Genomic DNA, 13,760 nt, shown 5'->3' on the forward strand with positions numbered 1-13,760 from the left:
CTATCCCATCTTGTTTCATGGATTCTTCTCCTACCCACTTAAGACCCCATGTTGCATCACCACTTCCTCATATCAGGGAGATCATATGATAGTTGTCTTTCTCCGCTTGACTTATTTCGCTAAGCGTGATACGCTCTAGTTCCATCCATGTTGTCGCAAATGGCAAGATTTCATTTCTTTTGATGGCTGCATAGTATTCCATTGTGTATATATACCACATCTTCTTGATCCATTCATCTGTTGATGGACATCTAGGTTCTTTCCATAGTTTGGCTATTGTGGACATTGCTGCTATAAACATTCGGGTGCACGTGCCCCTTTGGATCACTACGTTTGTATCTTTAGGGTAAATTCCCAGTAGTGCAATTGCTGGGTCATAGGGCAGTTCTATTTTCAACATTTTGAGGAACCTTCATGCTGTTTTCCAGAGTGGTTGCATCAGCTTGCATTCCCACCAGCAGTGTAGGAGGGTTCCCCTTTCTCCGCATCCTCGCCAGCATCTGTCATTTCCTGACTTGTTGATTTTAGCCATTCTGACTGGTGTGAGGTGATATCTCATTGTGGTTTTGATTTGTATTTCCCTGATGCCGAGTGATATGGAGCACTTTTTCATGTGTCTGCTGGCCATTTGGATGTCTTCTTTGCAGAAACGTCTGTTCATGTCCTCTGCCCATTTCTTGATTGGATTATTTGTTCTTTGGGTGTTGAGTTTGCTAAGTTCTTTATAGATTTTGGACACTAGTCCTTTATCTGCTATGTCGTTTGCAAATATCTTCTCCGATTCTGTCAGTTGTCTTTTGGTTTTGTTAACTGTTTCCTTTGCTGTGCAAAAGCTTTTGATTTTGATGAAATCCCAAAAGTTCATTTTTGCCTTTGCTTCCCTTGCCTTTGGCGATGTTCCTAGGAAGATGTTGCTGCGGCTGAGGTCGAAGAGGTTGCTGCCTGTGTTCTCCTCAAGGATTTTGATGGATTCCTTTCTCACATTGAGATCCTTAATCCATTTTGAATCTATTTTTGTGTGTGGTGTAAGGAAATGGTCCAATTTCATTTTTCGGCACGTGGCTGTCCAATTTTCCCAACACCATTTATTGAAGAGGCTGTCTTTTTTCCATTGGACATTCTTTCCTGCTTTGTCGAAGATTAGTTGACCATAGAGTTGAGGGTCTATTTCTGGGTTCTCTATTCTGTTCCATTGTTCTATGTGTCTGTTTTTGTGCCAGTACCATGCTGTCTTGATGATGACAGCTTTGTAATAAAGCTTGAAGTCCGGAATTGTGATGCCACCAACTTTGGCTTTGTTTTTCAATATCCCTTTGGCTATTCGAGGTCTTTTCTCGTTCCATATAAATTTTAAAACTATTTGTTCCGTTTCTTTGAAAAAGATGGATGGTACTTTGATAGGAATTGCATTAAATGTGTAGATTGCTTTAGGTAGCATAGACATTTTCACAATATTTATTCTTCCAATCCAGGAGCATGGAACATTTTTCCATTTCTTTGTGTCTTCCTCAATTTCTTTCATGAGTACTTTATAGTTTTCTGAGTATAGATTCTTAGCCTCTTTGGTTAGGTTTATTCCTAGGTATCTTATGGTTTGGGGTGCAATTGTAAATGGGATTGACTCCTTAATTTCTCTTTCTTCTGTCTTGTTGTTGGTGTAGAGAAATGCAACTGATTTCTGTGCATTGATCTTATATCCTGACACTTTACTGAATTCCTGTATAAGTTCTAGCAGTTTTGGAGTGGAGTCTTTTGGGTTTTCCACATAGATTATCATATCATCTGCGAAGAGTGATAATTTGACTTCTTCTTTGCCGATTTGGATGCCTTTAATTTCCTTTTGTTGTCTGATTGCTGAGGCTAGGACTTCTAGTACTATGTTGAATAGCAGTGGTGATAATGGACATCCCTGCCGTGTTCCTGACCTTAGTGGAAAAGCTTTCAGTTTTTCTCCATTGAGAATGATATTTGCAGTGGGTTTTTCATAGATGGCTTTGATGATATTGAGGTATGTGCCCTCTATCCCTACACTTTGAAGGGTTTTGATCAGGAAGGGATGCTGTACTTTGTCAAATGCTTTTTCAGCATCTATTGAGAGTATCATATGGTTCTTGTTCTTTCTTTTATTGATGTGTTGTATCACATTGACTGATTTGCGGATGTTGAACCAACCTTGCAGCCCTGGGATAAATCCCACTTGGTCGTGGTGAATAATCCTTTTAATATACTGTTGAATCCTATTGGCTAAGGCTGTAAGATTAAATGGAGTTCGGCAAACTGGTGTCGGGGTTTGGTTAGGAGCGTGGACTCTGCAGAAGCATGGGCTTTGCCTCAGCCCCCAGCTCTGTCCTGGTGCCAGTGTCAGTCTCAACTTTCTATAAAATGGGAACGGCACTTCCTGCCCTGGGGCTTTGAGGATTAGGTGAGAATGTCTGTATGGGAAACCTGACAGCACCCCTGGTGAAAGCAGCCGCCCTTCCTTGTTTCAGGACTTACTGGATTTTCTCTGCTAGCCCAGTGCTGTCTGTACAGAGGGCAGCATCTACCGTGACAGTGGGGGTCAGTGTTCAGTAAGGGAACGGGGGAGGAGCATTGCTCAGTGTGCTCACCCTGTGGGATCAGTTCAGGTGACTGCTGCGGTCTGCGTGGGAAACATTCTGCTGGTTTATTACAGGCGTGGAAACTGCCTGAACTGCCAGGTGGTCGCATTGCCTTCGGTGCAGAAGAGCTGGTCTTCCTCCCCTTGTTCCCCGGGCTAGAGGTTGATGCTAGAGGGGGAGGGAGTGAGTGTGAGTGTCTGTGTGTGAGTGCGTGTGTGAGATCCGCTCAGGGGAAGGCCACAGGACATATTCTCCTGCCTGAGTCTTCTCTCTTCCTCCTCTCATAGTTCACATTTAAAATCCTTTTCCTCCCTTTCTACCCATCCCCTTCTAAATAGTGACCAGCTTTTATGTTTGGGATAACAATCTGTCTATAAAAGGAATTGAAGCAAATTTGTACATGAGAATTTAAACAAGAAAATTAAATTCACATAAAGTCCTGCCATGAAGAGAAATCTGTGCATTAACACGCGGTGTTTTTTCTTCCAGTCTGTTTTCATGCGTTAAAAAAAAAAAAAAGGTGGTAATAATACTGTACATTCAAGGACCTTTGTAACGAAATTAAAAACTGAACTGGTCAGATAGCTTGAGATGAGTGAGGTGGCAGGAGGGAGAAGGGACTCCAGAAGGGAGACAGTGACCTCTTACTGCTTCTGAGACTGAGGAGTGATCTCCAATTTCATCTGCCCTCTCAGGTTTTCTGGAACAAATAAGAAATTAACTTTAAAATCCTGCTGTTTCTCCCTTGTTTGGCACGTACCTCTGAGGTCAGAAGAGCCAGTCTTTATGGGTGTCAGACTGCTGAAATTAATACCCCATCAGATTGGTGGTAGAGTTGTTGTTTGTTGTGGAATGGGACAGCTGAATTGTTCCTAATGGTTCTGCCAGACATACGTGTGCCAGCCAGTGCTTTCCAGCTGCTTTGGTTACCTCGACCAGTGGTCCCACCCCGGTCCCGACAAGAACCTGGGCGTGAGGCAGGGAGTCACGTACCTTCCACCGCAGCTCCTGGATCACACGTGTGCTCTGGAAATGGTGACCTGACCTGAAGCCGGTCTGTTTTCTCTTTTCCCTACAGACTTTGAAGCCAGTTTCATAAGGCTGTTGGACAAAATAACTAATGGTTCTCGGATTGAAATAAACCAAACAGGTAAGCTATCTTTTTTCCGGATTCTGAAAGGACCCACATGTACTACTTAAATATTCCTCTTCTTCTCATGCCTTTTGACTGTATAAATACTCAGGTGCGAAGAACCAGTTTTCTGTCTGTGATACAGTTGTGCAGAGATGTATGTGAAATCTCCGAATGTAAGGGGTGTGCACTTGAAGTCAGAAGGCTGGAAATTCAGATCAACAAGTAGGCACCTCCCCTTTTCAGCAACAAAAATACTTTACACCTAAAATTTATGCACAACTTTTCAGAGTCTGTTTATTTATTTTGTTCCAATAAAATTTTATAGCATACTCTGTGAAGTAGTCGTATGTGCTGAATTATGATTATTTTTTTTTAATTTATCTTTTAAAATAAATATGTACAGGGTGCCTGGGTGGCTCAGTCAGTTGAGCATCTGGCTTTTGGCTTCTGCTCAGGTCATGATCTCGAGGCTTGAGATTGAGCCCCGCGGTCGCGCTCCACGGTCTGCTTGGCATTCTTTCCCTCTACGTCTCCTTCCCCCTGCCTAGCCCCCACATGCACATTGTCTCTCTCTCAAATGAAAAAAAAAAATCTTAAAAAAGAAAGCACAATTATATGTAAAAGATGTGCAAATCCCTTGCCCTGTTCCTCTTCTCGTTCTTCTTCCGTTCCCTCTGAGGGACAGCCGCGGTCCTAGCCTGGGATGTGTGCTCAGGGCTCCGTCACAGGCCTTTGCTTGCATGGGCGCTTCTGGAGCTCAAGCTCTCCCTGGTGCGCTGCAGCCAGCTTTTTCACTGCTGTGCGTGTCACAGAACGTCCCCTGCCCGGCAGACGCAGGCCCATCTCATAGTCCAGTGGGCCTAGTAGACTATTCTGTTGTATGGAGGCGTGATAATTTATTTGACTGCTCCCTACTGGTAAATGTTTAGGTTGTTTGTAGCTGTTTGTTAGCTCTTAGAAACTCATTTCTCAGCCTTGTGTGGGAAACCATGCAAACACTGTTGGGCTGGTCCGTGAACTCTTCCGCTTCGCACAGGTAGGCCACAAAGGAAACTGTGCACTTTCTCATCCATTGGCTCTCTACGGGGCCCCTCCATCATGTGAGATCCATAGCTGCGTACAGCCCTACCCTACGGAGAGCAAGTTTCAGGCACAAGACTTCAGGTGCCCTTTGTGACCTCTCATTACTTGAGTGTTCCTTGACTGACTGACTTTGAAATTGCTGGAGATTTTAAAAAAATTTTAAAGAAAAAAAATTTTTTTTCAGCAATTTTTATCAGTAATTCAGAGGGTTCATAGTTTTCTTTTAACATTTTATTTATTTGTTTGACTGAAAGACAACAAGAGAGGGAACATAAGCAGGGGGAGTGGGAGAGGAGAAGCAGGCTTCCCGCTGAGCAGGAGCCTGGCTCAGGGCTCATCCCAGGACCCTGGGATCATGACCTGAGCCAAAGGCAGATGGTTAACGACTGAGCCACCCAGGCACCTCCCCATAATTTTTATTTTTAAAGATTTAATTAATTTATTTGACAGAGACAGCGAGAGAGGGAACACAAGAAGGGGGAACCTGGAGAGGGAAAAGCAGGCTCTCTGCTGAGCAGGGATCTCCCCCCTCCCAACACCCTACCTCCATGTGAGGCTGGATCCCAGGACCCTGGGACTGTGACCTGAGCCAAAGGCAGATGCTTAACGACTGAGCCACCCAGGTGCCCCGTGCAGAGGGTTCATAATTCTTTTCTGGTCATATTTGCAGTTTAAATTGGGAAGTAAGACATTTTACATGATCCTGCTTCTACCTCATTACCCCCTGCCCCACCAGAGCAGGAGCCTTCATTCTGATGATCTGACCAGTTTCTCACTTGGTTAATTTGTAGGCACAGATTTGCAGACTTTTATGATAATACAGTCCTCTTTTTTTAATGAAACTCCAAATATTAAAATTTTATGTAACTCCAAAGAACTGCTTTCCTTTTGAGTGACCAAACCCAGATCTCTTTCCTCTAGTGTTAAATTTATTGGTAAATTATGCCAATAGACAGTGGCAAAGGTTTTGAGCAGTAATAATCCCTTGTCCACCTGTTTATGAACCCCCCAGTAATCGAGAATATTTTATTTTGCTTTTCCCCCTAATACGTACACCCAGTAAGAAACTTTGTGGATGTTACAAGTATGAGAAAGAGTGAATAAGAATAACAGGATTTCCACTAAAGCTATTCATTAATTTTAAGATCTTTCCATTTGTTGCTATTAACTTAAAATAGCTACTTTTTTCTTTTCTTTTTTTTTTAAAAATAGCTCCTATTAACAGAATTTAAGTGCCATCAAGTACTTGCCTTCTTTCTCTAGGAATCCTGCTGGTGGAGTGTGCTTTATGGAAAATCTCATTTCAAGGGTTCGGAAGAAGCCGGTTACTGGTGTGGTGGTTTCAGCGTGCCATTTGTAAAGCCCCCCCACTGCAGGCAGGGTGTGCTGTTGGAAGACCAGGGCGCCTGTTAGGATCTGTCCTCTGCACCCTGCTATGACTTTGGCAACTTGGATGCTTAGGGAGGGGTTTAATTTATTACCGTTTATTAAATTACACTCACAGTTTATTATTGTTACGGGGCTTGACAGTAATGAGTCAGCTTTTGGAGTGAGGTGTGGGCTCTTAGGAATGGCATTTTGAACTTCTTGGATGCCCTTCTCAGACTTTCCCCTTGGGATTTACTGCCTTTGTGACACCTAAGTGTTTTTTTTGTTTTTCTGTTTTTTTGTTTTTTTCTGTTGAATGTGGCTCTTCTTCCGGTGCAAGGAACGACCTTGTATTACCAGCCTGGCCTCCTGTATGGTGGGTCTGTGGAACATGACTGTAATGTCCTTCGCAGCATTGGCTACTACCTGGAGAGTCTTCTTTGCCTGGCTCCGTTTATGAAGCACCCGTTAAGAATCGTTCTTCGAGGAGTAACCCATGACCAGGTTGACCCTTCGGTGAGTAGTGAGTAGTTTTGTCTCTTGCAGCAGCCCCGCGTTAGAGAAACAAGTTCCCAGTGAAGCACAGGTTTATTGCTGAGTGTCTTTGTTTTGTTCTTTACCTGGAGATTTAAACACTAATGACTCTAGGAAGCAGATGAGCCAAGACTTGAAATGATCAGATTCAGTGACGACTGCTCGCATTCGTCAAGGTGCCTTTCGTTGTCGCGTCTAAGAGCCGTTAGAGCACAAGCGTGCAGTCTCGTCACAGTTGACATGAAGTAGGCTCTGTTGGGGCAAGTGCTCCAGAGTGGAATCTTCTTAAGGTCATGTGTTGGCTGCGGCTGGAAGGCAGCAGACCAGAATTTTAGACAGAAAATAGTAATATCTCCTTGGCATTGCTGTAGCATAATCTTGACTTACTCGGGTTTTAATCATAAATTTTAGGGCTTCTTCCAAGAAGAGTTTGCAGATTTAGAAAATGGGCAAGGGCAGGGAAGGTATATGTGAACTTGGATAGTTTGTGGGCAAGCAGCTGCTGCTTCTTTTTTAAAAGATTTTATTTACTTAGAGAGAGAGAGTAAGAGAGCATAAGCAGTGGGGAGAAGCAGGTGACGAGGGAGAAGCCTGAGCTGAAGGCAGACGCTTAACTGACTGAGCCACCCAGGCGCCCCAGCAAGCTTCTTATTCAGCATCCTAACTTTCCTGCATGTGTGGGCAGGATAGTTTGTTATACACATGGGATTCACAGCTATCTTAGTGCCCTTCTGGGGTGGATTTTGTCATATGTGCATGTGTGTGTGCGTCTGTGTGTGTGAGAGAGAGAGACAGAGCTGAGGGCAGTTTTGTCCAGTCCTGCCTTGTACTTCTCTTGTGTGGTGGGAAGGATCCCCACCTTTCAGTTCTTTGCTGGCCACAGAAGATATCGTAAAGCTGAGGGACATGAGGTGAAATCCTGACCAAGGACACTTGCCTTTATCTCTACTGATACTGGACTGGGACCACTGAGGGCGTGGCTCTGAGGCCGAGTGTGAAGTGTGCAGCTTTCCTAACCAGAAAAGGCCAGTTAGGTGACGCAGTGGGGCCACTGGTATTCACTAAGACATTTGCTACGGTACAGACCTGGTTAATGTGTTGCTAGGCACTGAAAGACTCAATTCTCAGTTCTTGGGAATTCAGACACATAAACCCTTTTCTTAGGATCCTGAAGATCTGAAATTCTCAGTTGTAAAGAATATTGCATTAACTGTTTAGAATTTAAAGATTGATTTATTTACTTTAGAAAAGGAATGGGGGGGAGCAGAGGGAGAGGGAGAGATAGAATCCCAAGCCGACTCCTTGCTCAGTGCCGAGCCTGACATGGGGGCCCCATCTTACTCCCCTGTGATCATGACCTAAGCTGACACCAAGAGTTGGGATGCTCAACCGACTGTGCCACCCAGGTGCCTCTCCCTCCCTTTTAAAAAAAGATTTATTTATTTAAACTGGTTAGAATTTTAAACTAATTTCAGATGATTGGTATTTTCCCTGCATTTTCTGAAGACTCTAGGAAACTACCTTTCAGTTAAAACTGTGAGAGGAGGCCTCTGGACTTAGAGAATGGAGTGGCGGCGGCGGAGGAGCCTTGCATGTTGGGAAAAGCTCTGAAGCCTGCAGTAAACTTGGACACTATATGTCTTAGTTTTCTACTAAGAAATTTCTACACATTTCTTTTTGCTATAATTGCTAATAATCTTAAAAGCTGTTTTTACTGGCATTGTTAAAAAAGTTTTTGTTTTTTTCTTTTTTTTTAAGATTTTATTTATTTATTTGACACCAAGAGAAAGATCACAAGTAGGCAGAGAGGCAGGCAGAGAGAGAGAGGGGGAAGCAGGCTCCCTGCTGAGCAGAGAGCCTAATGCGGGGCTTGATCCCAGGACCCTGGGACCATGACCTGAGCCGAAGGAGAGGCTTTAACCCACTGAGCCACCCAGGCGCCCCCAGTATTTTTTTTTTAAGATTTTATTTATTTGACAGAGAGAGTGCACGCACAAGCAGGGGAAGAGGCAGAGGGAGAGGAGGAAGCAGATTCCCCGCTGAGCATGAGCCCAACACAAGGCTCGATCTCAGGATCCTGGGATCATGACCCGAGACAAAGGTAGACACCTAACCGAATGAGCCCCCAGGCACCCCTTGCATGCAGAGTATTTAAAAGAAAATCTATTTTTGTATGTTGCAGAGCTCTCTGCTTTTGCTAGCTGCTTTGCTGAAATGACCTTGGTTAGTTCCTGGCTCCAGACCAGAATAAAATAAATACACTTAATCCTGGATGAGAGTAACTTCTAAAGTCCGTGGCTTCGTCATCTCAAGCTTTCTCTTGAATGTATGGCTCCCCTGATTCATGTCCATTCTGCACACACAAGGACAAATTCGAAGAGTTCCCTTCTGGAACTCAATCTCGTGAGGTGGACAGTTAGGGAGATGACAGGGTCACTCCTGTCAGGTACAAGCGAAGTGCTGAGGGCCGGGGACGGTTTTCTAGGAAAAGGAAGCCAGAGTCAGTCTCAGATTTTAGGAAGATAAGGATGAATTGAGAGGTTTCAACTAGATTGAGCATTATGGGCATGGACGTGAAAAGGAGGGGAAAGATCTGATGGACATTATGGAGTGAGACACTTCTTGATTGACAGCTGATCGGAGGTGGGATAGAAGGAAGTAGTTATAAAGTACACCAGGATTTCTGTTCTTCACTGAAAGGGTAGTGTGGAAGGATAGAGATCAGATAGCTTTTGACACAGGGAAGAGGAAAATTGTGGTAGGATGATGGATGATGTGTTTAATTTTGATCCTCTTCCTGGGATATGGGCAGGAAATTGACATGGACATGTTCAGCTGGCAGTTAGAAATTACTGTCTGAAGCCTCAGAGGTAGGTCATAGGATCTTACCCATTGATAGTTAGGTCCCCTGGAGAATGACATTGACCGGTGCTAACTTTGAACAGTGATTGCTGTTTGAATTAATCCTACAGGTGTTCTCCCTCCAACTTGGACAGTGTGGTGGTGGTGTGTGTATTTGAATCAGTGGTTCATGTTTGAGACCCCAGATTTTATGTTAGAGTAAGTTGATGTGGCCGCGCAAGTGGCCGTCAGCGGGACCTGCCTGGTGCTGCCCTCTTTGGATAAATCATGAGCTCTCTGGATGCATACAGATCTTAGTGGACCTCATGATTCATTACAATTCCCTTTTTGGCCTCTGGGGGCCACATGGTTCCTGAGACTGAGAACAGAGGAAGAAGAAATGAATGTTTAAGGTGTGAGTGGGAGAAGAACACCAGAGACCGTGACCGTGGAGATTGGGGTTGAGTTCTAAGAAGTGGGCGATGACTCACAGACCCAGTCTTGACTGGAGCTCCCTTTGAGCTGGGCGAGGAGATTCATTGGGCAGCGAGAAGTTGTGCTGACCTTTGAGAGAATGGTGTCATTGGACTGTAAGGACAGGCATGGGTTGAGGAATGAGTAGCAAATAGAACTGTGGAAACCTGGGAGATTCTTCTAGAAGGTTAGATAGGATGATTCTTTAAGAACTGAGTTTTTTTTTGGAGTTTGTTTGGTTTGGTTTGGTGTTTGTTTTCTTTTTTTTTCTTTTTAAAGATTTTATTTATTTATTTGAGAGACAGAGATCACAAGTAGGCAGAGAGGCAGGCAGAGAGAGAGAGGGAAGCAGGCTCCCTGCTGAGCAGAGAGCCCGATGCGGGGCTCGATCCCAGGACCCTGGGATCATGACCTGAGCCGAAGGCAGAGGCTTTAACCCACTGAGCCACCCAGGCGCCCCGGTGTGGTTTTTGTTTTCTGAACGAGGGGAAGCTTGATTGTGTTTGTGGGCAGAGGTGATGCTGTAGTGGAGAAAGGCACAATTAAAATAAAAGGAGTGGGGGTGTTTGTAAGGCTGACTCCAGCAGTTGGAGGGGTGAGGGTCAACAGTGGAAGTGATGGGGTGAGCCTTATGTGAGAAGAGGGACATTTTCCCCTGGGGACAAAAGGAAGGGAAGTGGGGACAAATTCTGAGGAGGAGCAAAGTTCAGGAGGTCTCCTCTGATTCTCAGTAATTCTGCATCAGAGCCACGGGTCAATAGGCAAGTGAAGATTCCAGTCTTTCCCCTCCTGGGAGGGGAAACGAAGTTCAGGTCCCTGTGCTGTGTGCTGGGCATTCTTCTGGGTGAACCTGTGTTTGTGTGTGTGCATCCCTATTTATTTAATTCTTACACCAGCCCTGTGAGGTGAATGTTCTTACCATCATTTCAGACAAGGTAGCTGGGAGCGAGTTTCTGCCCTTTTTCTTTTTGGCTTGGATCTGGTCACATTTCTGTCTGTTGACTGATTGATTGGACTGAAGGATAATTAAGGCCTTTGCTCTCAGGAGCCTCCTGGGTTGGACTTCTGCCTGTCATCACAGAATTACAGCTCCGTTTTTCTTTTCTTTTCTTTTTTTTTTTTTTTTTAAGATTTTTATTTATTTGACAGACAGATCACAAGTAGGCAGAGAGGCAGTCAGAGAGAGAGAGAGGAGGAGGAGGCAGGCTCCCTGCTGAGCAGAGAGCCTGATGTGAGGCTTGATCCCAGGACCCTGGGATCATGACCTGAGCCAAAGGCAGAGGCTTTAACCACTGAGCCACCCAGGTGCCCCCCGCTCCGTTTTTCTTAAGCAGAACTTGCAGACTGTCCTCTGTCTTCTAACGTTAGTGTGGAACCAGGGGAGCCTGTCCCGTCTAGCCCTTCGCTATGCAGAAGGCATCCAAGGCCCTGGGGATGTGGGGGAGTGTCCAGGTGTCACAGAGGGTTTGAGAGGCAGAGAGGGACTGCTTTCCCTAGTCCCACGACCACGATGCTGGTCCTGTGTGTCAAACAGAGAGTGAGTCAGGAGACCAGACCACACCTCGGGTCTGCGTCTGGCTGACTTTCACAGTCCATTTGACCTCGTCCTTTTGACTCCAAGCACAAGTAGGCTGAGCCAGGCAGTGATGCACCATTTTTCTCGCCGGTCTTTCCCCGAGGAGGGCTGGTGGGCGCCTGGTTCCTGCGAGTCGTGCCACCAGAGCAGCCTATATCCGTGCATCCCCCACTTTTCCCAGAGTCTGATTTGGCCTTCTCCCCAGTTCCCTTCATTCTAGTCTACACTGACTTCTCTGTTCTGGCAACCCCAAATGCATATTTTAAGTTTTTAATGTGTGTTTAGCTGCAATATTTAATGAAATTAGCTAATCTTTAGTGAGTTTTCCTCGTAGCTGCTTCTGCCGCACCTGAGCCGTTGTGAACATGTTCTAGACTTCGTAGTCATTTCTGCCTCTGGTTCGTTTTGTGATATCCGAATACGTAGTCGGGGCCTGTTCTGTGCTATGGAGCCTTCCTGGATTATCATTCTGCTGAATCTTACCTTGTTAGAGTCGGTAGTAGCTTGTAGATAGGCCGAGCCCTTTACCTCAGAGACAGGGAAGTTCAGATGTTTGGGATTTTCTGACCTGAGGCCACACCGCTAACTGGAGGCAGAGCTTGGACCACGACTGGACTGTTCCTTCCGTGCCATGCTCACGCTGCCTGTCCTCGCCGCCAATGGATAGGGTCAGCCCCTGCAGGCCGAGGAGCAGCTCTGTTGCATTGGGAGCAACTAAGGGAGCAATTTTCCTTCCCAAGTTGCTGTTGAGACAACGTTCACTGATTGGTTAGCTGACCTGATTTGGATGTCATTCTACTCCCTCTGCAGATAGTAAGCAGAGGACCTGAGGCCTCCCAGTAGCCCCAAAGGAGGAGACATAACAGAAACATTTGGCATAGCCTTGCCGTTAACTGTGGGTATTGTCATCAGAGTCCGGGTCTGCGCTGCTCCAGGAGTTTGTGGCAGCCTGTCCCTGTCTGCACCCCCACCCCCAACGTGGGCTCACCACCTCCCTGTCACCTGCCTGCGTGGTGGGCATCAGCGGGATCCCAGGTAGCCCCAGCTCAGGCTCATTTGGTTTGCTTTGGCTTGGCGTGCCAACAGCTTTAAATGTTAAACAACCGTGTCTGAAAAAGAAAAGGCTGATATTTTCTTCTATAACATTTATACCTACAAGAATGAGCAGAAGTTGGGGCCCCGGGATGGTTTAGTCGATTAAGTGTCTGACTCTTGCTTTTGGCTCGGGTCACGATCTCAGGGTCCTGGGATTGATGATCTACACGTTGGGCTCTGAGCTCAGCAGGGAGTCTTGTTTGAGGGTTCTCCCTCTTGCCTTGCAGCCCCCCACAACGAATAAATAAATTAAAAAGAAAAAAAAAAAGAACGGAATGAGCAGAAGTCCCAGTTTTTTTTCTAGATGAACTCAGCAGTTTCTTGATGCTTTTTGCATGATGCATATGAGCCTCATGATGACACATAGGGTAGGTGTATAAGGTATAAAGTGAGGGAAGAGGGGCTCAGAGAAGCCCACGGGCTTGTAGGATTGCGGTCTTAACTTGGGAGCAGAGCCGGCCCCTGCTGTTGTAAGCCAGTGTGCTTTCTTGTCACAGGACCGCATTATCTCCCCAGTTGCTAAACCTCATCCTGCTTCATGGGCTCTTTATTCTTTCCACCTCTTAAGGTCTATTTTTCATTTTTTTTAAAGATTTCATTTATTTATTTGAGAGAGAGGGAGAGCCCAAGCAGGGCGAGCAACAGAGGGAGAGAAAGAAGCAGATTTCTTACTGAGCAGGGAGCCTCATGTGGGGCGATCCCAGGACCCTGGGATCATGATCTGAGCCGAAGGCAGGTGCTTAACAACTGAGGCACCCAGGCGCCCCTGGAAGTTTCATTAAACTTTTTTTTTTTTTCCTAAAATAATTCTACAGGTTGATGTTCTTAAGGCAACAGCCCTTCCTCTGTTGAAGCAGTTTGGAATTGATGGTGAATCGTTTGAGCTAAAGGTAAGAATGTGTATGGAATTGGCTGTGCACGCATGTAAAATATTCTCTGATGAGCTCATCGGAAGATGCAGTGTGTCCGTGTGTGTCACACTGAAGTCACCACTGAGGAGATCCAAGGAGCCATGAACAGACATTGCAGACTGTGCTGAGAGGGGGCTCGAGCT

At 45.5% G+C, this 13,760-nt stretch overlaps 1 protein-coding gene across 1 annotated transcript in view; it reads left to right on the top strand.

Moving 5' to 3' along the window:
* RCL1 (RNA terminal phosphate cyclase like 1) overlaps window positions 1-13,760 on the top strand; it is a 67,955-nt gene that overhangs the window by 20,519 nt on the left and 33,676 nt on the right. The window contains exons 2-4 of the mRNA XM_044265991.1: window positions 3,679-3,750; window positions 6,527-6,702; window positions 13,522-13,596. Of these exons, the coding sequence (XP_044121926.1) occupies window positions 3,679-3,750; window positions 6,527-6,702; window positions 13,522-13,596 (323 nt within the window). The remainder of the gene's footprint in view (window positions 1-3,678; window positions 3,751-6,526; window positions 6,703-13,521; window positions 13,597-13,760) is intronic.

This window comes from Neovison vison, chromosome 9, assembly GCF_020171115.1.
Source record: "Neovison vison isolate M4711 chromosome 9, ASM_NN_V1, whole genome shotgun sequence".
Classification (NCBI taxonomy): Eukaryota; Metazoa; Chordata; class Mammalia; order Carnivora; family Mustelidae; genus Neogale; species Neogale vison.